At 46.9% G+C, this 23,326-nt stretch overlaps 2 protein-coding genes across 3 annotated transcripts; both read right to left on the reverse strand.

The window, feature by feature from the left end:
- Positions 1–5,657: 5,657 nt before the first annotated feature.
- Positions 5,658–14,392, reverse strand: IRF9 (interferon regulatory factor 9). 2 transcript variants are annotated; one of them, XM_044665220.1, is made up of 9 exons: positions 13,820–14,392; positions 12,166–12,360; positions 11,746–11,929; positions 11,209–11,342; positions 11,001–11,094; positions 10,679–10,744; positions 6,631–6,990; positions 6,091–6,206; positions 5,658–5,987 (listed from the first exon to the last, which is right to left on the reverse strand). In XM_044665220.1, exons 2-9 carry the CDS (start codon positions 12,343–12,345, stop codon positions 5,940–5,942), a joined length of 1,182 nt encoding a protein of 393 aa, XP_044521155.1. In that variant the 5' UTR covers positions 12,346–12,360; positions 13,820–14,392; the 3' UTR covers positions 5,658–5,939. The 2 variants fall into 2 exon arrangements, with proteins under 2 accessions (XP_044521155.1, XP_044521153.1); XM_044665218.1 differs by having other exon boundaries at positions 11,209–11,369.
- Positions 14,393–14,458: 66 nt separating this feature from the next.
- Positions 14,459–22,955, reverse strand: RNF31 (ring finger protein 31). Its single transcript, XM_044665217.1, has 22 exons — positions 22,838–22,955; positions 22,136–22,340; positions 21,761–21,907; positions 21,126–21,281; positions 20,815–20,874; positions 20,623–20,698; positions 20,197–20,374; positions 19,650–20,046; positions 19,175–19,456; positions 18,731–18,979; positions 18,309–18,491; positions 17,978–18,184; positions 17,488–17,661; positions 17,305–17,403; positions 17,094–17,183; positions 16,799–16,913; positions 16,487–16,605; positions 16,091–16,204; positions 15,785–15,842; positions 15,120–15,216; positions 14,759–14,927; positions 14,459–14,650 (listed from the first exon to the last, which is right to left on the reverse strand). The coding sequence occupies exons 2-22, from the start codon at positions 22,337–22,339 to the stop codon at positions 14,597–14,599; spliced, it is 3,228 nt and encodes a 1,075-aa protein (XP_044521152.1). The 5' UTR covers position 22,340; positions 22,838–22,955; the 3' UTR covers positions 14,459–14,596.
- Between the last annotated feature and the right edge of the window lie 371 nt (positions 22,956–23,326).

The following is a 23,326-nucleotide window of genomic DNA, read 5'->3' on the forward strand; positions in this document are numbered from 1 at the left end:
TTCTCTTGGAGCTTCCAGATCTGAACCTCCGCCTCTCGTCGGCTGTCTGTGGAGGGGCAGCTAGGTGACCAATCAGAAATGCTCCTCAAAACCGCAAGTGCGGGAGGGGGGGTAGGGACAAATACTTCCAGTTCCCCGCCCCGCCCTTGTCCTCTAACGCCTAGTGACAGAACTGATGTTCCAGTCAATTGGAAGAATCCTGACTTGGCCAATAGGCGTGAGGGATGACTGTTCTCAGCGCCTAGGATCCTAGCAACAGTTGCTTCTCAGCCAATAGAAGGAAAGGGGACTGTTGGACGCTATCCGTAGTTGGCCCCAGGGACCTCACCTCGTCTCCTTCCATTTTCTCACGTCAGGGATTTATTTAATAATTAACTGAGAATCCCGCGCTGTGTTTAGTACCCCATTTGAGACACTGACGATAATCGCTCCCAAGCAGTTCATCCATCAAAAAAGCATTTATTAAAGCACCCTACTCTATGTAAGGTTCCAGGGATTCGACAGCCCCGCCTGTCCTCAAGAAACTTACAATCTAGTTGGGGCTGAAAAGCATTTATACTGAGTACAATTCTGTCATCTCAGGATTTTAAAAGAATTAAGAGAGACCAGACTCTCAAAAGTGCTCTATTTGAGACCCTGTAGAATCTAACATAAATGTGGCCCCCCCAAGGTGTCCTACTCATCCCACCCCCAATAAAGCGTGACCTTTGAATAATCCTTTTAGGCAATCAAGCGGTTGATAACTTTCTGAAGCTGATGTAGAAAGGAAACAAAGTAATAGCAAAGAGCCAAGTGAACTGCTGCTAGTCAAGGGAGCAGCGAACTGGGAGTCTTGTAACTGCTAAGTCATATAGGGATGATTGCAAGGTCAGGGGACGAGTTAGAGAAGAGAGAGAAACCAAGGCTCTATACTTAACCCATTCCTGCCACAGGAAAGTAGGTATGCCAGTGTCAGTGTACACTATCTGTATTCCAGTGAATCTGTGATCTCCCTATTCCCTCCAAAGGCATAGATAAAATCTTATTTGTGTTTGGGTTAAGTGATTTCCCAGGGTCACACAAGCTAGGAAGAGGCTAGATTTGAATTCAGGTCCGATACTCTGTCCACTGTACTACTTAATTGTCTTCTTCCATTTTTTCTCTTTTTTGTATTAAATTTTATTTTATTGCCCCCTCCCCCATTACATTGAAAAAGTTTCCAACATTTTTCAAAGAATATTGAGTCTCAAATTATCTTCCCCCCTTCCCTCTCCCTAACTCTCCAACTCCCTTGAGATGGTAAGCAATCTCATACAGATTTTACATATGCAATCATGTAAAACATTTCTCCATATTAATCCTTTTGTGGAAGGAAATTCAAATGGAAAAAAAATTAAGACAAGTGAAAAAGTTTGCTTTGGTCTAGATTCAGATTCAGTTCTTTTTTCTTTGTAAGTAGATGGCATTTTTTTTTTTTATCATGAGTCTTGGTATAGTCCAAATTGCTCTCCTAAATGACTGGATGAGTTCACAACTCTCCCAACAATGTATTCATGTCCTAGCTTTCCCATATTCCCTCCAAGTTTTTCCATTTTCCTTTTCTGTCATATTAGTCAATCTGATGGGTGTGGGTTGTTTTAATTTGCATTTTTCTAATTAATAGTGATTTAGAGCATTTTTTCCTATGACCTGTAGAGAGCTTTAAATACTTTAAGAACTGCCTGTTCATATCCTTTGACCATTGATCAACTGAGGAATGTCAACTGGGGAATCACTTGTATCATATATTCAACTCATTTCTCTATGTATTTGAAAAATGAGGTCTTTATTAGAAAGACTTGTAAAAAATGTTTGTACCATTATGATTGCTGTGTATTACTTTCCATCCTATTTATCCTTTTTTTAGTTTCTGACCTACACTTCCCCCAATTTTTTCTCTTTTCTATCAGCCCTATTCCCCTTCTCTCATCCCCCTCCCCTCCTACTTTCCTGCAGGGTAAGATAGCTTTCTATACCCAATTGATTGTGTATGTTCTTCCCTCATTAAGCCAAGTCTGATGAGAGTAAGGTTCACATGCTCTCCTTCCAACCTCCCGCATCTTTCTCTATACTGTGAACCCTCTTTCATGCCTCTTTTATGTACAATCATTTACCCCATTCTATTTTTCCCTTTCCCTTTCTCTCAATGCATTTGTCTTCCTCATGCATTAATCTTTTTTATCATCCCATCATATTCAGCTCACACCCTTGCCCTCCTCTGCCCATGTATATTCCTTATAACCACCCTAGTAATGACAAAATTCTTTGGAGTTACAATAATCACCTTCCCACATATATATTCCCACAGTTTAACCTCATTGAATGTTTTTTCATTTCTCTTTCCCATTTGCCTTTTTATGATTCTCTTGAGTCTTGTATTTGAGAGTCAAATTTTGCATTCTGTTCTGGTCTTTTCACCAGGAATTTTGAGTCCTTTATTTCATTGAATACCCATTCCTCCCCACCCCCCACCCCCTTTAAAGGATTATGCTGAGTTTTGCTGGGTAAGTGATTCTTAGTCCTAGCTCCATTGCCCTCTGGAATATCATATTCCAGGTTCTCTGATCCTTTAAGGTAAAAAATGCCAAGTCTTGTGTTATCATGACTGTGGCTCCATGATATTTGAATTGTTTCTTTTTAGCTGCTTGTAATATTTTCTCCTTAACCTGGGAGTTTGGGGATTTGGCTATAATATTCTTGGGAATTATCCTTGTGGGATCTCTTTTGGGAGGTGATTGGTGGATTCTTTCAATTTCTAGTTTGTCCTCTGGTTCTAAAATATTGGGGCAGTTTTCTTTGATGATTTCTTGAAAGATGATCTCTAAGCTCTCTTTTTTTATCATGGCTTTCAGGCAGTCTAATAATTCTTAAAACATCTCTCCTGGATTTATTTTTGTGGTCAGTTGTGTTTCCCATGAGATAGTTCAAATTTTCTTCCATTTTTTTCATTCTTTTGATTTTGTTTCTTGATGTCTCATGGAGTCATTAGCTTCCAGTTGCCCAATTCTAATTTTTAAGACATGATTTTCTTGAGTGAGCTTTTGTACCTCTCCTTTCCCATTTGGCCACTCCAACTTTGTATAAAGTTATTTTCCTCAGTGAGTTTTTGTACCTCTTTTCCCAAAGGACCAATTCTGCTTTTTAAGAAGTTCTTCTCTTAGGATTTTTGTGCCTCTTTTTACCAACTGGTCTATTCTGTTTTTTAAAATATTAATTTATTCAGTATTTTTTGTGCCTCCCTTACCAAGCTGACTCTTTTTTCATGACTTTCCTTTATCATTTTCATTTCTTTTCCCAATTTTTCTTCTCCTGCTTATTTGATTTTGTGGTATGATATAAGGATAGATGTATTTAATACTCTCCTAGACTCTACTCTGGTCTACGAGTAACCCCAAGCCCTTCTTTATCCCTTGGAACTGTGACTGGGGTCCCCTGCTCCCATGTGCCTGCAAGTGCCAGTGTATGCTGGTGCTTCTCCTCATCCTGCGACCTCACCACAGGATTTCAACTTGGTCTTGCTTATGGACAATAAGAATCTTGCACCTAGAGTCAGGAAAGGGTCCCCTGTAATCAACTTGTTTGTTGTCCCACCCCCCCTTTTCCCCCATACCATCTGTGGCTGAGAGTTCCTGAAGCCTTGATTGCTATTTCAGTTGATTCCAAGCCCTGTTGCCTCTGTGGGCCCTGCCCTGGCACACTGCTTCTAAATTGTTTTGGGTTGAAAAATTACTTCACCATGTCTTTTTGTGGGTTGTGCTGCTCCAGAATTCTTTTTGAGGAGTCATATCCTTTCAGAGGGTACTTTGGTAGAAATCAGATGGGTCCCTGTACCTTCAACACTATCTTGGCTCCATCTCCTGAAGGCATCCCCTTCCATGTTCTCTTTACATGGAGAGATATCAATGGAATATGTGAGCTCTCCATTATCTAAACCTTTTTCTCAACACTTAACCAGTCCTTTTCTCCCGTCTTAAAATTTTTTAAAAATTGATTTGTTCCTACAGTAATTTCCAAACATATTCCTTGTCTTCTGTCCCCAGAATGCTATCCCTTGTAATAAAGAATAAAAGAGATAAAAAAAGCTATTTATCATTACAACCAATCCTGACAGAATGTGATGTTCCACACAAAGGAAGGGCATGTGTTCTTTCATCCCTTCATTGGCAGTCCTGTCTTTTTCAATCTTAGGGTTCTTTGATCTCCAACCCTAACCTCCCTTGGGACCTCCAGTCTTATATCTTCAACTGCCTATTGTATATCTTGATCTGGATATTCCATAGACATATTAAACTTAACATGTCTCAAACTGAACTCATCATTTTCTCCCCCAAACAGTCCCTTTTTTCCTAACTTTACTACGGTTGAGGGTGCTATCACCCTTCTAGTTACCCAGATTTGAAATCTAGGTGTCCTCTTTGACCCCTCATCTTACCCAAGGCCTGTTATTTTGCCATCATAACATCTTTTACCCTCTCCCTCCAGACACTTGCCATCACCCTGGTGCAGGTGGTGACATTTTTTCCCCATTGCAGTTCATCCTCCACTCAGCTGCTTTCCTAAAATGCAATTCTGGCTATGTCACTCCTCTTTCCCTCAATAAACTCCAGTGGCTGCCTACCACCTCCAAGATCAAATATAAAATCCTGTTGGACACTGATAGCTCTTGCTACCTTTCCAGTCTTACACATTATATCCTCTTATGTCCTCTGTGATCTAGTAACATGGCCTTGTTATTATTATACATTGCACAAGATATTTTATTTCCTGACTTTGGGGCATTTTCACTGATTGTTTCCCATGTGTGGAATTTTCTTCTTCATCTCTATATCCTGTTTTCTCTCAAATCACAACTAAAATCCCTTCAAACAAGAATCCTTCCTTAATTCTCCTTAATTCTAATGTCTTCCTTCTTTGAATAATGTCCAGTTTATCCTGTATATAGCTTCTTTTTATAGGGTTGTTTGCATATTGACTCCTGTGTTAAATTGTGACTTCCTTTAGAGTAGGGAGGAACTGTCTCTGGCCTTTTTTTTTTTTTAAAAGCCCTAGCAATTAGCACACTGTAGGCATTTAAATGTTTATTGACTGCCTTTTACCAAAGACTAGCTTCACTGCTTTTGCTTCTAGAACTTACTCCCTGGCCACAACCACCTACCTGGGTAGTTGACCTTTCCTCTTTGGTCTTTAGTAGCCTGTGTGAGACTGTGATGTGTACAGGGCCAGTCCCAAGGGCCTCTGTGAATATCTAAACATGAGACTGGGGTGAGTGGGAGGTGTGACCAGGAAGAGAATCCACATTTTCTGATTCCCAACAGACAATAGTTTAAATCAAGGGTTCGTAACCTTTTTGTGTGTGTCATGGACTCTTTTGGTTGTCTAATGGAAGCCTATGGACCTTTCTCTGAATGTTAAATGCACAAAATAAAATACATAGTATTACAAAAGAACCTACTTCTACTGAAATACAATCATTAAAAAATTTTTTAAAGTTCCAAGTTGACTAGACACCTGAAATTTATCCTCTGTGGATCCCAGGTTAAGAACCCCTGCTTTAAATAAGATGTTTCCTCTCCTGACTCTTCACTGCTCCTACCTGCTTTCCCTCTATCGGTCTCCTCCCAATAAATCAGATAATTTCATTTTCAATAAAACTTTATTCAAAAAACAATGCATAAACTCGGGTAGTAAATCTAAAGCTATTTTTAGGGCTTGGAAGTGAAGGGCACTCTTAGTTTAAGCTGCTGGGACTTCTTAGGGACTTCCTCCGACCTTATCAGTTACAACCAAGCATGGCAACAGAATTCACAGAAGGCACCAACACCAATAGGGGGGCACAGCTGGAACAGTAAACCCCTCAGAGTTAAAGGAAAGGAAGAGAAAGCCTAATGTAACAGATTCCAAGGGAATGCGACTTTCTTCCCTTATACAAGTACAGTTTCCAGTAGGTGTCGGGCAAAGGCCTGCTCCATCTGTACCAGAAAGAGCAGACATCGGTGAGTCTCCATTTCATTCATTGTGGAAGAATCCCCCCTCATCCCAGAGACTCCACCCAATCCCAGACGGTGATTTTACCTGGACTGTGATGAGACTGTTATGGGTACTTCCAGGATCACGGTGCTCCTCCAAAAAATTTAGGGTCACTTGGAACTCAGGGGGTGGGGCGAGGCCCTCTCGGTATCGGGCTAGGCCTGATGGTAAGAGAGAAAGAAACTGGGAAAGGAATCTGCAGAAAGTAAGAGCATGAGGCCATGGGAGAGGAGTGGAGTGATGGAAGGAGAAAAGACAGAGATAAAAAAAAAGGAGAGAAAACAAGAGACAATGAAAGAGAGGAGGAGGGGCTGGGCAGGAATCAAAGGAAAGAGAATGTAGGAAGGAGAAGCTGTATGACCCCCTGGTGATCATGCCTTGGCCCAGCCAGCCCAAGGTTTCACAGGATGGTATTTGGGTTCATGGAGAAGCTGGGGAGTGAAGGCATTGGGATGTCTAAGAGTCATGGGCCTGAAAACCTGTGAAAGCGGGCTCAGGATTACCACAAAACTGACAGCAGAGAGGGAGCTGGTGTCAGGGCCCTTTGGGAGAAGGCTAAGTAGTGGGTAGTGGGTCGGTCCTCACCTTGGAAGAATCGGGCAGGATTAAAGACTTCTACACATGCTTTGTCCTGTAGTAGATGAGGTCCAGGACCAGACAGGGTGCAAGGCCCAGTCCAGGAAACGGGCATGGTACAGAGGCGCTGCACGAAGAGGCCTCGGGCATTGCTAGCTACCAAGATGCCACGGTCAAAGAGGTCCAGGAGATGCCCTGTGGCTAGCTGGAGGGTTGGTTCAGACAGTACACTGGCAGACGGTAGCACCACCTGCTCCATGTTACTCTGAGATCCAGAGAATTTGGCCACAAGTCGACAGTCGGGGCTGCACACCTTGGTCAGTCCCACCAAATGCCCACTGTAGCAGAAGGTGAGCAAAAGGGAGTAATCTGGAAAGAGGGGAAAAAAAGATACAGCATGCTAGAGATGGATCCATAGACTTAGAGAGCTATGATTTGTAGAGGGTGACCTAGACTAACCCCCTCATTTTATAGGTCAACAAGTCAGGAGAGATTCAGTGACTTGCCTATTTGTTCATTCAAGAAACATTTAGAAAATAACAATATCTTCACAACGCTATCATATTTTAAGGTTGAAAAAATACTCCACTATCCTCAGACACCTACTGTGTGCAGAATACTATGCTAGGTACTATAGGAGACAAAAAAGTTTAGATAGGACAATGTGCCTTGCCCTCACAGAGGCTAGTCTCTTGGAAGATAAGACATCAATACATAGTTCTAGGTAGTAAGTGCTTTAGAAAGATGCAAAACAAAGTTCTTATATGAGGTCAGAAGGGGAAGATCTTTTTCCTACCAGGGAGAGGTGGAAAGACTACCTGGAGGAGAAGGCATTTGAGTTGGACTTTAGTGGATAGGCAGGAAGTCAACAGACAAATGGGGTAAGAGAGTAAGGGTAGACGACAAGGAAGGAAGAGATGGGGGCAGCTAAGTGTCTCAGTGGATTGAGAGCCGGACCTAGAGATGAGAAGTCCTGGGTTAAAATCTGGGTTCAGGTATAAAAAATAAAGCCATTCCCCAATTGATAAATGGGCAAGAGACATGAATAGGCAATTTTCAGGTAAAGAAATCAAAAGTATCAATAAGCACATGAGAAAGTTTTCCAAATCTCTAATAATTAGAGAAATGCAAATCAAAACAACTCTGAGGTATCACCTCACACCCAGCAGATTGGCTAAAATGAAAGAAGGGGAGAGTAATGAATGCTGGAAGGGATGTGGCAAAATTGGGACATTGATGCATTGCTGGTGGAGCTGTGAACTGATCCAGCCATTCTGGCTGGCAATTTGGAATCATGCTCAAAGGGCTATAAAAGAATGCCTGCCCTTTGACCCAGCCATACCATTGCTGGGTTTGTACCCCAAAGAGATCATAGATAAACAGACTTGTACGAAAATATTTATAGCTGCGCTTTTTGTGGTGGCAACAAACTGGAAAAGGAGGGTATGTCCTTCAATTGGGGAATGGCTGAACAAACTGTGGTATATGCGGGTGATGGAATACTATTGTGCTAAAAGGAATAATAAACTGGAGGAATTCATGTGAACTGGAGAGACCTCCGGGAACAGATGCAGAGTGAAAGGAGCAGAGCCAGAAGAACATTGTACACAGAGACTGACATACTGTGGTAAAATCGAATGTAATGGACTTCTGTACTAGCAGCAATACAATGACCCAGGACAATTCTGAGGGATTTATGGTAAAGAATGCTACCCACATTCAGAGGAAGGACTGCAGGAGAGGAAACATATAAGATAAACAACTGCTTGAACGCATGGGTTGGGGTGGACACGATTGAGGGTGTGGACTAGAAACTACCACACCAATGCAACTACCAACAATTTGGAAATTAGTCTTGATCAAGGACACATGACAAAACTAGTGGGAATGTGCATCGGCCATGGGTGGGGGGAGTGCGGGGAGCGAAGGGGAAAGGAGGAGCATGAATCATGTAACCATGTTAAAAATGAATATTAATAAATGTTTGAAAAAAAAAATCTGGGTTCAGATACTGCCTAGCTGAGTGACCTTGGGCAAGTCACTTATCTCCCACTGCCTACCCTTTACTGCTCTTCTGCCCTGGAACTGGTATTTAGTACTGATTCTAAGATGGAAAGTAAGAGTTTAAAAAAACAAAGAAGGAGAGAAATGCAATAAATTTGGAAAGCAGGGTGTGTCAGACTGGGAAGAGAGGAACTTGAACACCCAGTACTGAAATGTGAAATTTACTCAGTATGGAAAGAACCAGGGAAGATTTTAAGAATGCTTACTGTGGCAAAGGTATGAAGGACAGTCTGGGGGAAAGAGGCAGACGAAGGGAATTCTGTTAGGATGCTACTACAATATGGCGGCCGTGGCAAGGGGAAGAAGAAGAGGACAGGAGAGACCACAGAGGCAGTCAACAGTATTTCTTAAATGACTGGATATGGGAACTGAGGGGGAGAAAAGGGTAAGAAATCATCCCTCCCAGGTGGTGCCACAGCTAGTGGTTGAGTCAGAAGAGGAGTACGTGTGGGGTAAAGAGAACTTGGACTTTAGACATGCTGAATATTGAGTAGAGACACCAGTGGGACATTCAGGGGATCATGTCCTATAGGCAACAGGCTATGTCAATCTGGAAATCAGGAAAGCGACCAGGGCCAAACAGATGGATGTGCCATTGGCACTGAGATGTTAGCTGAAGACGAGGGATTAATAACAGCTACAGGATCCAGGACAAATCACTTCCCTTTTCTAATCTTTGCTTTCCTCATCTTCCTCACATTGATTGAGTGATTGATTAAATCCTTACCTTCTGTCTTAGAATCAATTCTGCATATTGGTTCCAAGGCAGAAGAGTGGGTAAGGGCTAGGGCCTAGCCTCTAGGCAAAGGGAGCTACGTGACTTGCCCAGGGTCACACAGCTAGGAAGTGTCTGAAGCCAGATTTGAATCTAGGATCTCCTTTCTGTAGATTCTAGCTGACATTACTGCTGAGGGTACCACTATCTTTCCAGGCACAAGGGTCATAAGCTAGTGTCATCCTCCTTTCTTACCTCCTATATAGAATCAGGAGCCAAGGCCTGTTAATTTCACCTTCATAAAATGTGTTGGGTCTCATGTACCCCTTCTTTCTTCTGACACTGCATCTTCACTAGTCCAGGCCCTCATCATCTCATGTCAGGACTATTTCAGTGCTCCACTGGTTGGTTTCCTTGTCTCAAATCTCTCCCCACTCCACTCAACTGTTAAAAGTGATCATCCTGAAGTGCAATAAATTCTAGTGGCATCAAATTTTAAATCTTCTATTTGTCTTTTAAAGTCCTTCATTAATCTTCTTAAACTTTTCCTATCTTTTCTATCTCCTTATACCCTACTTTCCTCTATGAACTCTCTAATCTTGTTTTACTAGACTCCTTAATATTCCTTGCAAAAGACACTCCATATCTGAGCTTCAAATATTTTCACTGCTTGTTCTCCAAGCCAGAACTTTCTCCCTTCCTCATCTCTACTTCTTGGATTCTCTGACTTTTTTCAAGCCTCAGCTAAAGTTCCAATCTCTATCAGACACCTTTCCCTGTTCTCCTTAATCTCAGAACCTTCCCCCAATATATCTAGTATATATCTTGCTCATACATAATTGTTTGCATGTTGTCTCCCATGTGAGCTCTTTGTGAACAAGGGACTTGTTTTTTGTCTTTCTTTGTACACTCAGAGTTCAGCATAGAGCTTGGCACACAGAAGGCATTTACTAAATGCCAGCTTATTATTTTCTTTGTTGACTACCTCTTCTAGATCCATTCATGTTTCTCAAGAGTTTCTTCTCCTTTCTCTCTACACTCTCTTCCCTGACAAGCTCATCCACTCAAAAACCATACAACTGAGCAGGGGAACCTTCCCAGAAACTTCAAACCAAACCACACAGGGAATCATTTGCATCTGGCTACCGAGATGCCTGAAGGAAAGGTCAGAAGATAGAGTGTACAGAAGAAGAGAGGCACTGTAAAAATCAGTTTGAAAGGAAGAAAATGGGCATGTGTCTGGGAAGGGAAAGGCCATGGGGTTTAGAGTCTATTTACCTGCATCTCTAAGGGATGGCGGCATCTCTAGATCATCTTGTAAAATAACCTCAATAGAATCAGCAACTATGTAAGAGAAGGGGAGAGAGTCACAATAAGGATATAGAAAAGTCAACTTAAAGGCCACCTGGGAATTTCATTAGAAGCTGGGATCATTAGAGCTGGAAGGAAGTTGAGAACCCATATAATCCAGCACTCTTATTTTACAGCTGAGGAAACAAGAGTCCAGGAGAGGGGAACTGACTATTCTAAGGTCACACAGGCTGTAAATAGAGATCAGGATGGTATGGTTGGGAAGAGGAGTGGGACAGGAGATCGCTACCTTCATGGGGGTCAGGGCTGTTGCTGTTGCTCCCAATACCAGAATCATCCATGTGCTGAAAACTGCTGCTGGGCACCTTACTTGGCACTGTCACCTAAGGCCAAAGAATGGCTCCATCAGTGCTGCCAATTCCCTCCCCCAAAACTGGGATTTAGACCTGGGCTGCCAAGCTCATGCCCTGCCTTCTAACCCATCCTCTGGAATTTACCATGATACTAGAGGAGTTCTGTGTTGATGGCAGGCTAGGTAAACAAGTCCGTTTGTTCTCTCCATTGTCTTCTTCCTCTGAGGAAAGGACAGTGTGGCTTCTCTTTGGTGGAAGTTTCTGGGTACCTGGCAGGGCTGTGGGAGCACCAGAGGAGTGAGGTCCTACAGTAGGGACAGAGAATGGATCTTGGAAGGGGAGAAAATGACAAGATGAGAGAAGATCTGGGAGTGAGGTGAAAGGCAGCAGAAGGCACCGGAAGACTTAGCTCTGCTACTGTGTGACCCTGGGCAGGTCACTTCTCACCTTTTTGAGCTTTTGTTGTCTCATCTGTAAGATGGAGTGTAACTACCTACCCCACAGGGAATAACCTACTTGGCAAACTTGGGCGCTTTAAAAATGTAACTCCCAATCCACCTGAAGGCCAGCTGCCCTGGGAACAGATGAGTCAGATTCCCTAAAAGCCTCCCACCCACCTCTCAGGGTATGGCTTACACCGCTCCCAAGGACGGGCACTAGGGAGCACGGGGTTATAATCACCAGGAAGACTGTCTGGAGGCAGGAACCGGTACACCTTGTAAGGCTCAGGCCCCTCCATGTGGCCTCGCTCTGGGACCTCCTCAAACTCCGAGCTCTTGTTGAGGGCACATCGAAGGCGGGTCTTCCAGGCTGCCGGTTCTGCTTGGTCTCCTTCTCGATACTTCCCTTTGAATATTGCCCAGGCCTGAGGAAGGGAGGGATGGCACAGAATATGGAATAGTGAATATGGAAAATCCTCAGGCTACCCAACCACCTAGTTGTCAGAAAGGGCAATTTCCAGATGTCCCTAACACTCAGAAAAGGTCATTGTGAGATTCTTCAGAAAAGCCCATGTCCAAGTCTTTCAGATCTTTGGAAAGCAAAGTCTCCAAGTCCCTCAATTGTGTGGGGCTTAGAAAAGGGTCTTATAAGTACTTGTACCTTGAAGAAGGCAGCATCTTGCTCTTCTCTGAAATCCTGTTTGCCAGCATGTTTCCAGGGAATACGGAACATGGTCTTGTCTTCATCGTCCCAGCACACTCCTGGGAACTGTCCACTCTCCACTTGCTCCAGCACCCAGTTCCGAAGTTTTCGAGTACTTCTAACCCGGCCAGATGCCATCTTGGGAAGGACCAGCTAGAAACATCAGCAGAAAGAAGATGAGAATGTAGGCAATGCAGTTGTGTGTGTGTGTGATTTTTTTTTTAAACCCTTAACTTCTGTGTATTGGCTCCTTGATGGAAGAGTGGTAAGGGTGGGCAACGTGACTTGCCCAGGGTCACACAGCTGGGAAGTGTCTGAGGCCGGGTTTGAACCTAGGACCTCCTGTCTCTAGGCCTGACTCTCAATCCACTGAGCTACCCAGCTGCCACTAGGCAATGCAGTTATAAACAACAGCGATAGCAGCCATGATTGACATTTGTAATTCAGGTTTTCATAGTGCTGTAATGTATAACATCAAACAACATTCCTAACATGGTGACATTACCCCTGATTTTACAGATGAGCAAACTGACATGGAGAGAAGTTTAGGTGATTTACCCAAGGTTACACAGCTGGTAAATGTCTTAAAGGCAGGACCTGAACCCAACTCCAGGCTCCCTGATTCCAAGTTGAGTATGGAGCTGCTGGGCTCATAAGTCTATCTTTACCCCCAAACCAGTCCTCTGTCTCTGCTGACCCTTTCCTCATTCCTTTCAATCTCTTCTCAAACCACCCTGAAGACTCCAGAACAAAAGCCTCTGAACTATTCAAAGTTCAATCACTTTAATTTCATCATCAATAGAAATTCTGGAAAACTGTTTTTATCCATAGTCTCTAACTAGATCATTCTGTCTCAGACAAAATCCAACATTTAGAGTTAGGGCCTACTCAGAAATAAGAGGTGTCAAATAATTTTCCTTCTTTTTAATCACAGTTTCTAACCTGGAAGGATTAACAGGGTACAGTGTGATACAAAACCCTGCCTCAGAGGTTTTCTACCCAGGAGACCCTGAACAAGTCGATTTATCTCCTTGGGCCTCGGTTTCCTCTTCAGTAAAACGAAGGGGAGCAGAGCTCTGAGTCCCTTTCCACTCTAGATTTATGATCTTATTTTTCCTGGAGTATTTCCTGGGGCTGGGCTCGTTCCTCATCCTCAATTCCTATCCAGGGGCCCTGACTCTCTGGTTTGCGATCTAAAGACACTAATCCTCAGAGCAGGCCCCTCTCAAAGCCAGGGCAGTGGGAAGGGGGGGAGAGGGGGGAGGAGGAAGAGGAGGAGAAAGAAAGCGGAGCTATCCTAGAAGTGGGTAGCATGAGAGACAAGAAAAACAAAGGCTTGATGCTGGGCTCTGGCCTGAGTGTCCCTTCCTGGAATGGACCTCCATTCACAGACTCCGAGCCTTTGGCTCTAGGGTCTGGGGTCTTCGGGCCTAGACCCCCCTGGGCCGGGCTTCCCTCTGACCTTTCCCTGCCCTCTCCCCACCCCCCAGGTATCCCTAGATTCTAGGTGTCCATGGCTCCTTGCCCTTCTCTGAATCTGGGTGAGCAGGGGCTGATGGGCCCTCTCCTCCAGAACCAGGTGCCCTCCTCGAGGCCCGGGGCCTGCCCTTACCTGTGCTGGCAGTCGCCTTGGTGCAGATGAATGCCGAAAGCTGGGTGCAGCTCAGCTCCCCAGTCAGCTGTCTGTCTGTCTCTCTCTCCTCCCCTTCCTCCTGTCCCCTGTTTCGCTTCCTTTGGGCACCGCCTTTTCCCCGAAATCACATGGGCTGGAGCTGCAGGGCGGCCAGCCGCCACTAGGGGGAAGCCATGACCTGGGAGAAGGGCCTGAGCCAGGAGGCCAGCTGGGGCAGCCCCGCTGGGTGGGGCCGGCCGAAGGGCCGGGGAGGGGCCTGGACAGCAGGGAGCCCGGAGGAAGGGCCGGGGTCATGGAGTGTGCGGTCACGCCTCGTGTGTGTGCTCCTGAGAACTTTCCTGATTCAGGGATGGGACATCTTACCCTTTCTCATACATCCCCCTCAGCACTTAGCACGGTGCTGGGCACACTGAAGCCCTTAGGAGGGCTGGGAAGCAGGGAGCGCCGTGGGGGCCATTTGGCACCTTCGCTTGCTCTAAGCCCTGAACTTTGATTGGGGAGTCAGGAGAGGGATCCCAGGGGAGCTCCTCCACATTCTCTCTGGCCCACCCTCCTCTATCCCTCAGTCCCCTGGTGCCCTTGGCTAGAAGGGACCAATAAGAAGGACCACCAAGGAGGTTGGGAGCGGAGACACCTTTATTGGTGCTGGAGTTTCTGTGGGAGTCCGGAGGAAATGTGGGGGATGTGGGGGGGCCTTCCTGAGGGCTCCAGCCCCTGGGAGGGACGAGGGGGCCTTCCTGAGGGCCCCAGCCCCAGCTACTTCTTCCTTCGGGTGATGTTCTGGCCCAGAGGCACCTCCTCTAGCAGTTTCTGCAGGAGAAAACAGGAAAGTGGGTTAGGGGCAAGTTGAGGTCTAAGGTATTTTGAGACTTAGGTTTGGCCAAGAAGAGCCTCAAAGGTGTCATCCAGTTTCTTCACCTGTAGCAGTCGAGCCTGATAGGCAGAGGCCTCTTCTCCTGCTGCGGGCTGGGGTCGGACATGCAGGTAGCGCTCCGTGGCTGTCTCTAGCTCCTCCACCTCATACAGCATGGCTGGGTCCAGTGAGTGGGCATTGATGAGGCTCACCAGGTACTCCTTGTAGTGTGCCCTGAGAGTGGGAGGAGTAGGGATGGTATTGAACCTACTTTTGGGATTCCTTCTACCCTGGACTCACTGTCCAGAGATCATGAGACCCTGTGCTGACTGCCCAGACCCCATCCCCAATGTGTGAACTTCAGCACCCATTCTTTGAGGAACCAGTGCCTTCCTCAAAGGAGCATCTGCTCAGATGGGTACTTACTGGCAGAGTCCGGCATACCCAGTTGGGGTCTCCTTTCCACAGGCTTCATCCTTGAGACCACCTGGAACCTCCTTCTGTTCCATCACACGGCAGCCACCTGAGAGGAAGAAAGGGTCAAGAAGATCTATAAGGAAGAAGGGGTCTGCCCAAAACATAATGGACATATTATTCACCCTCTCCAAAGAAAGGGCAGCTCCCAGGGTGAGTGACAAGAATATGTGGCCAGCATCATTATCTGGAATTATCAACTCTATTCCAGGGTGGGGCCTAGAAATGCTGCCATCTACATCTCAACCCTTTAGCTCTGCAGAATGAACTATTATCCTACAGGACTTGTTTGTACACTAATTTTGCATTTAATTACATATTCTATTTTTTCAAATAAAAACTCCCAGAGGACAGGAGTTTTGTTTGAAATACTTCTTTTTGGTGATTACAGAGCCTAAGGCAATACCTACTGGATAGTAGACAATATTAGTGAATGAATTCATGAACCATTAAAGTTGACAGCTTTATGGGACTACTTCCTTTCCTACCCTCACCCCATAAATAGTGGAACTGTGACAACACCCACAGCTCTGCCCCTTCTCCGAAGGAGCTTTCCCACTCAGTAGGCTAATATAACTAGGGCTTGGTACAGATTCCAGGATAACAAATTCACTCACCTCCAGGCACTGCCCGGGTTCCAGCTGGAGGTTCTGTATTGAAAGTAATGCTGTTGTCCTAAGGAGGGACAGACAGATGAGAATTTTAGTTACCCGTCCCTCCCCCCACCCATTTTGCTTTAGTCTATATCCCCAGCCCTTCACAATGTTCCATAAAGGGAATCCCTGAGAAGCTAGTGTGAAATTGGGGTAAATCAAGGCTCACTAAGCACTCATTCACACTTACACTAGGTCCCCAGTACCCTCTCTAACATCCTGAAATCTTCCCTGACAAGGCCTGTTTATCTAGCCTTGGAGGCCTCTGACCTGTAGCAACTTCTGTAGACGGAGAGCATCCCAGTCTCGAAGGTAGAAGAGACAGTCTCGAGGATGATGGCCATGCAGGGATTTCTTCACTCGGCAATTGGGATCTGGACATTTCTGGAGGAAACCCAAACAAGGGAAAGAGTAAGTTGGAGAGTATTGGGTTCTGGCTTCTCAGTGACCACTTCCTGAGGTATGGATCGGTGATAGAGAACTAGAGAATCTGAAGTAAAGAATGGGGAGGGCCACACACTAGGGAAGAGGGAGGGATGCTCGACCATACAGCTTCTCCACTCTTCTTTATACTCTTATCACTTCCTCCTAATGACTTATTTTAAGTGTAGTCTGATCGAATTCCCCCTCCCAACCTGCTGCCCCCCTCCTCCACCTCAAACATACATTCTTGGCATAGAAGGCACTGTAGCAGCCACTGCAGAACTGATGGCGGCACTGGGTACAGTGGAAGTGCATGCATCCACCTCGGGCCAGAGCATAGGAGAACTTACACTTGGGACAGTCTACGGGAGAAACAGGATTAGGGGTAGAAGCTAGTACAGCTGGCTCACGGAAAGGAGTTTCTCCATCACGACCTTTGACAGGAGTTAGAATGGCAAAGATAGGTGAGAAACTTGTGGGGTAAATAATGACAGAAAATGGTGAGTGCATGGAGGAAGGGCCTACATCTTGGAGGGGAGGGAGAAAGAGTCTCACCAATGCCATTCTCCTGCAGGTACATGGCCAATCCCTGGGCCTGATATTCAGGGTCATTGGCACGTTTCCAGCTTTGAAAATCTTCACAGCTCCGGCCCCGATGCTGTTCTTCCCACTACAGGAGGAATACCAAAGACATTAGCAGGAGACCTCAAGTCCCGAACTATCCCATGACCCTATTCTTACTACATGCCACCTGAATCTTTCAAATCTACCCCACTGTTCCAGCCTCACTCTTTTATCCCAGTTCCCACCTTATCCACTTACACCTCCACTCTGATTCATTCCCTTTTACCTGACGCTTACAGCGAATACAGAACGTCTGGTGACACTGCGGACATGTGGCTTCTAACTGCTCTCGCTCATAGATGAAGCCAAAGGAACACTGGTTGAGACAGAAGACAGATTATTACCATGATATATCCTTACCCCCTTACCCATCCTTTCTGTCAACTAGTCTTTTCTTGGTTTCCTGGGCTCCTTAGCTTATCTCATTGCCATCTCACCTGAGTGCACCATAAGAACTTGGGGTCACGCATGAGCACACGCTCCGTCAGTTTCTTATGGAACAATGCGTAGGCATCAGGATCCAGGCTCTCTCGCAACTAGGAGGACATGAAGAGGCAGGTAGAAAGGGTTCCCAATCATCTGGAACCCTCCATGATGTTCACTTTGGGTTCTCTTGGTACCTGGATGTCCAAGGTAGAGAAGTAGCTGACCAGCTGGGTCTCATCAGTCAGGTCAGGGCGTCCACAGGCTGGGCACACCATATCTGTGATGTGCTTCTCCTTTAGGGCGATGGTGAAGTGCTGCCGGAAACAATCTGGACAGATGGTGCACTCACAGGATGTCAGTGCTTGCATCTGGAGCAGGAGGGAGAGTCATGCCAAGAGTCAATAGGGAAGCAGGACAAGGGAAGGGGAGAAGAAGCCAAGTTGTTAGGAACAGGAATAGCTTGCTCGGGGTGCATTGGCTGGGAAGGCTCATTGCATCTGAAGGAATGGGAGACTATAGCAAAGATTCCTTTGAAATGATGAATAAAAAAATAGTTTGACGATCCTTTAGAAGTGGTCAGATTCAACTGAAGTGGGTTTAAGGGGTCTCATTTCATGGGAAAAGGTATACACGCTGGCAGTGAGAGGGATCATCACTCAGCCTAGACTGGAAAAAGGTGGTTACCCGGTTTCGGGGAAGGGCCCAGCCACAGACAGCACACTCTTGGGCAAGTAGTCGGCGTAAGAAGGCCCGGTCAGGACTATGTCGAACTGCCTCCACCACATCCACTAGCTCATAATTTCTTGGAGTCTCCTGAAGCAGTGAAAGTGCCAGCTCTGCCCGGCCCCAGCTTGGTAGAGCATATATTGCCAACAGCCTTCGTATCAGACTCTGTTTGGGATGTGAGGATCCAGAAAAAGGACATGTGTCAAAATACCGTCAACTGCTCGGGCCTTTTCTGGGGCTAGAACTTCACTGCTTTTCCTGCTTCCCCAGGAGTCATCTCAACAAATACCTGCTTATCCGGCCCATCCCAGGAAGGGTTAGGCTCCGGGGCCTCCCAGAGGCGCTGGTGGAAGGGTTCTAAGCGGTGTCGCTGCAGCTCTGTGAGGGCTCTCCCCACATCTCCACCATGCTGATAGAGTGCTTGCAGTGTCCCCTCCTCTGGCCCAAAGCCCAGGATCTCTAACTCTCTAACCTGGTAATTGTAGTAATAAAGAAGAAAGCCACCAAGTCAGAGACATATGCTGAAGCTCTAAATTCTAAGGCCCACATCTCTCAAATCTTTATATTCAACCTAATTTTTATATATCCAATTCAGTCAAGTACCTGTTCTTAGACACCCACCCACCCTACTACCCTTTATTAATATTCCCAGATACCAATATATGCCCCAACCCCAATCTCTTGCCCTCCTAACCTGAAAAAATGCCCTACCTTCCTGCGTCTGGCTCGAACACACTCCTCTACAGCCTCATCCAGGTTCCCGTGGCGAATGAGCCAGGCCTGCTTGGCTTCTTGGCAAGAGAGTGCACCTAAGCTGGGGTCCTGCCGTCCTGCCATCTCTGCCACCATTTCCAGCACGTAGGGCAGCTCTGACCGAAGCCACTGCAGTGGTACCTCAGTGCCTGAATACTGCAGTGCTGAAAATACCTCCTCTGGGCATGCACCTTCAGCTTCTCCTGCCTGGGGACATGTCCACCCCCCAGTGGTGGGGTGGCTTCATTAAGAAAAGGACAAGGGAAGGCATTCTTCACCCCTCCCACCCCAATCAAAAAAAGAGTTCTGCCTGGTACAGGGTATTCTAAAAACTGTCCCATTCTCAATCTCATGTACTCAGGATTCTTTTTCTCGAGACTTAATCTCCCAACCAAAGCTTACTCGGATCATTGACACCAATCGGAGCCCATCCTCCCGCATCTTGTCCTGGCGCTGTTGCTCAGTATCTCCCCTGAGTGCGTGCAGAGGAGCAGTAGGGGTGCTAACTCGATGTGCGGACACAGACTTGAGGCAGACACTGGCTCGGGCTCCCTCTCCTAGTGAATTAGGGATCCAGGAAGGAAGAAGTGGTGGAGTTGGGCTACTGGTCCGGTTACACATGGTGCACACCCAGCCTGGGCCAGAGTTTCGGAAGGTACAGTGGACACAGTGCCAGTCACCAGCCTGGAGAAAGTAGATAGAGATAGTCATTACCACTGTAAGGTTAAGGGCAGAGATCTAGGGATCTAGATGGGAAGACAGGAAGAAAAAATCATGGGAAAAAAGGAGGTTCAGAGAGGGAAAAAGATATTGGGGGAAATCAAGGGAAACTAAGATATGGGAGAACTATGGGCAGTCTAATTTGGGGCAGAGTTACCTCCAGAGCAGGCAGGCAGGCACCAGTGTCTCTGACATCCCCCACAAGACTGGGGGGCTGGGCAAGTCGAGGCCGCTCACATATGGCACATAGCACTGTAGCAGGCTCATTCTCAAAGGTGCAGCTCTGACAGGACCAGCGGCCCCGATGTGGCCCACCCCCTATTCCAGCTCGAGAGTTCTCGAGCCCTTGCCCTACCCCCTTGCACCCTCGGGGCCGGTCACAGGCTACACACAACACTGCTCGGGCCTCGTTCAGCATGGCACAGGCAGCACAGTGCCAAGGTGGGCGAGTGCTAGGTGGCTCGGGAGTTGGGCTTGACCAAGAAGGAAGAGAGCTGTCTCCAAAGGTAGGTGGGGAAGTGAGCAAGGGCCGTGGTAGGGCTAGGTTTGACAAGCTGTAACAAAAACACAGAATTATCCTAAATACACGGGTAGTTAAATTCTGCATTCCTAAACATTTAAAATTTTCTTGGCATGCCCCCAACTCATCCTCCCTTAAAGTAGCTTCTATACTTTTAAATCAAGAAAGGTGTGGGACCTTTTACCTGGAGCTAAGGTTGGAGGTTGGGTGGTTCCCAGGCAGGGGCTGTCGGAGGTGATGGGCACGGGATGGGTGTCGATGGAAAAGGCAGTCACAGGCTGGGCAAAGAGCATGACCACAGGTTGGGCAATGAAGTGTGCCTGGAACAGATCCACATAGAAAGCAAGAACCTGACGTGGTGCCTGGACAAGAGAGAAAGAGTTACACATTACCTGAAGAACAGTTTCCTCTGGATTATGTGCATAAAATTCACATAAGCTATGAACCACTGTACATTCTTCAATATAACCAGGCTCAAGGAATTCGTTTCATCTCTTTAATGAAAGAGAAACAATAAAAGAATAACATTTGCGTATTAGTGATATTTCCCAAATATCTATCACTTTGACAACACACTTGACATTCTCCCCTTTTAAAAAAGTAGCAATACCTTGAGCTTGGGGAGCAGGAAGAGAATTGGAAGTGGTTTCTCTTAATGGAGAAACTGATTCCGAGAGGGGCAGCATCTAAAGAGGAAAGGGTGATGTTTAGAGGATTGAGTGTAGCACATAGTCCCCATTTCCCTAGTTTCCTTCTCTTACCAATATCCTCTAATGGTACCAAGGAATTCTTTCTTTCTTACCTCGCCATTAGATCCCTCTTTTAGCAGCTGTTCCAGTGCCTCTGACCGAGGGTGGGAGTTCTGCAGCCAGAATAAACAGAGCACAATGAGAACCTCCAATGATACTATCCCTAGGAGCCTGATGCCTATCCACTCACAGAGAAAAAGAAGGAACAGAGTGGATGATCTCTCAGGATACAATAAAGAAGGGGGAGAGGAAGCAGGCTCCATTTTGGAATTCAGTTAGCTTGGTGTCTATAGGGTGGCTTCAAGTTAGGTTAAGTCCCTGAGATCAGAGTTTCCAAGTCCTACTTATAAGATCAGTGTCTCACCTCTAGCAGAAGGGTGAGCTCAGTCCGAAGCAATAAAACATCCATAGTGACTGTAGCCACACGATGCCCATCTGGCTCCTCTTGCCCCTCAGGGAAGCTCAGCCCATCTGGCTGCTCTTCTGTGTATCCATAAAGGCGGAGCACCTCCCGGCCCCCCTGTCAAGAATTCCCAAGTCACTGTCTGCCCAAGAACCTCTCCCTCCTAATCTCTTTCCTCTAACTAGGATCCGTATGTTGTACCTCATTACTTCTTCCAGAGACCCCAGGGTAATTTGACATTCTCATTTCACCCATTCTCCCATGACTAAGTTGTCATTAAACTAATTCACTCTTTTCACAGAACAGGCTATCTATCCCTAGCATAGGTCTAGCTTCTGGCCTAGCCCAAAACTTCTAACCCTGTTCCAGTTACCATAGCATCCAATTGCCTAGTGTAGTGATGGGCAAACTAAAGCTTGTGGGTCAGAAGCAGCCCAGCCACCCGACATTATTCCTAATCTGACGAACACAATTGAATAGGATAAAACAAAACTTTGAAAGAGTTGCCTTAGCATTTCCTTTCCTTTGGCCCCCTCTTTAAAAAGTTTGCCCATCAGTGGCCTAGTGGCATCCTCCTAGATCCCTTAATACTTCACCTGCACAGCATCCACAGTGCTTCTGAAGACAGGATTATTGAACTTGACCCCACGCCAGTATCTGGGTCGCTGTGGACTAAGTAGGTTTCGGCCATATTTCTCTAGGATATTCAATGCAGTGGACAGGCTTCGCAAGTACTCACTAGGCTGCAAAGGAAGGATATGAATTTGGCAAAATATCTGTGAACGCCCCACATTACAATTCCAAAATTCACATCCCTGTTGTCCATCTCCCTACTTCATTTCTCAATCCTTTCTATTCTTTCTTCAGGTCCTGACTTTGTTGCCGCCCATTTCCCAAAAATCCTCTCCAAATGTCAGTCCCCTCCTAGTCCATCTCCTTTGAACATATTTTGGGTGGTAATACTCCCTCACCTCTCCTCCTTGGGCATTGCTTTGGACTAGTTGGGAGGCATTCAGCTTTTGGTAGCGGGTGGCAAGGGGCAGGGAATTGTCCAGCAGTCTAAGCAGCTGCTCTGGTGAAAACGACTGTCCAGGATCCTTCCTCAGGGCGCTCACTAGCTCTCCACGGGCAGTCAGAAAGACCAGCTCTTCTTCCAGCAGCCCTTCCCCTGACATCCTGAGGGAAAGGGGGGCGGCAAAGGGCTGGTTCAGGTGGGAGGGGGTGCTCCTTTGTGCCCCCCAAACTTCGCAGATTTAGTTCACTCATCTCAAGAAACCGAGAGAAGCCTCAGCCTCAGGCTCCTCTTTTGGGGCTCAGGACGTGTTGTCAATGGCTGGGCCAGGCCAGTCCCTCCATCTCCCTTCTCCATTCCCCACGGCCGCCGCGGCGGGCAGGTGGGTAGGCAAGCCAGGGGCTCTCATCCCGAGCCCCTGGCTTGCCTACCCGCTCAGGGCTTTGGCCACCCGGGAGTACCCCGAGGAAAGTAGGGATTCAGGACGACTGAATTGGGCTCTCGGGCCGAGGCCGCGTCACGGTCATCCGTGACTAGACATCTGGCCCAAGCTGACCTCCCTCAGTCCCTCCATCTCCCGAGGATCATCTCGAGCCAAGCTTACCTCCGCCCCCGCCCTCCCCAACACTCCCAGAGGCGACGCCTTCCTTCCCCAACCAACCGGCTCGCCCCCTCTCCGGCTCCCCGGCTCACGCTGCAGCGGCAGGACTGTCGGCCAACACCCCGGCAACGTTTGGATCTCACCCGCAGCCTGGCTCCCGGGCCTCTCTCTCTCTCCCTCTCGCTCTCTCTCTCTCTCTCCCTCTCTTTCTCTCTGGGTAAGGGAACAGGAAGTCCCCGGGAAAGGGGAGGGACCGCAACTGGTCGGACGGAAGCAGGCGAAGCTAAGCAGGGAGGAGGTGGGAAGGAGGCCTCCGGAGAGGGAGAAGTACTGAGTGGCCTGGGGGCGTGGTCAGCAAGGAGGCGGGATTAGGCTCAGGAGAGGGGCTTGGTAAACGAAAGGATCCCCGGACTAGGGCGGGGTTTAGATAAAGAAGGGGGAGCGGCCACAAGGAAGGCGGGTCTTTCCTTCTAGGAGGCGTGGCCTTGGGCGGGGGGCGGGGTTAAAAGAAGATAGGTGGCTCGGTTTGGGACTGTAATCTGGGAACTG

This window comes from Gracilinanus agilis, chromosome 2, assembly GCF_016433145.1.
Source record: "Gracilinanus agilis isolate LMUSP501 chromosome 2, AgileGrace, whole genome shotgun sequence".
Classification (NCBI taxonomy): domain Eukaryota; kingdom Metazoa; phylum Chordata; class Mammalia; order Didelphimorphia; family Didelphidae; genus Gracilinanus; species Gracilinanus agilis.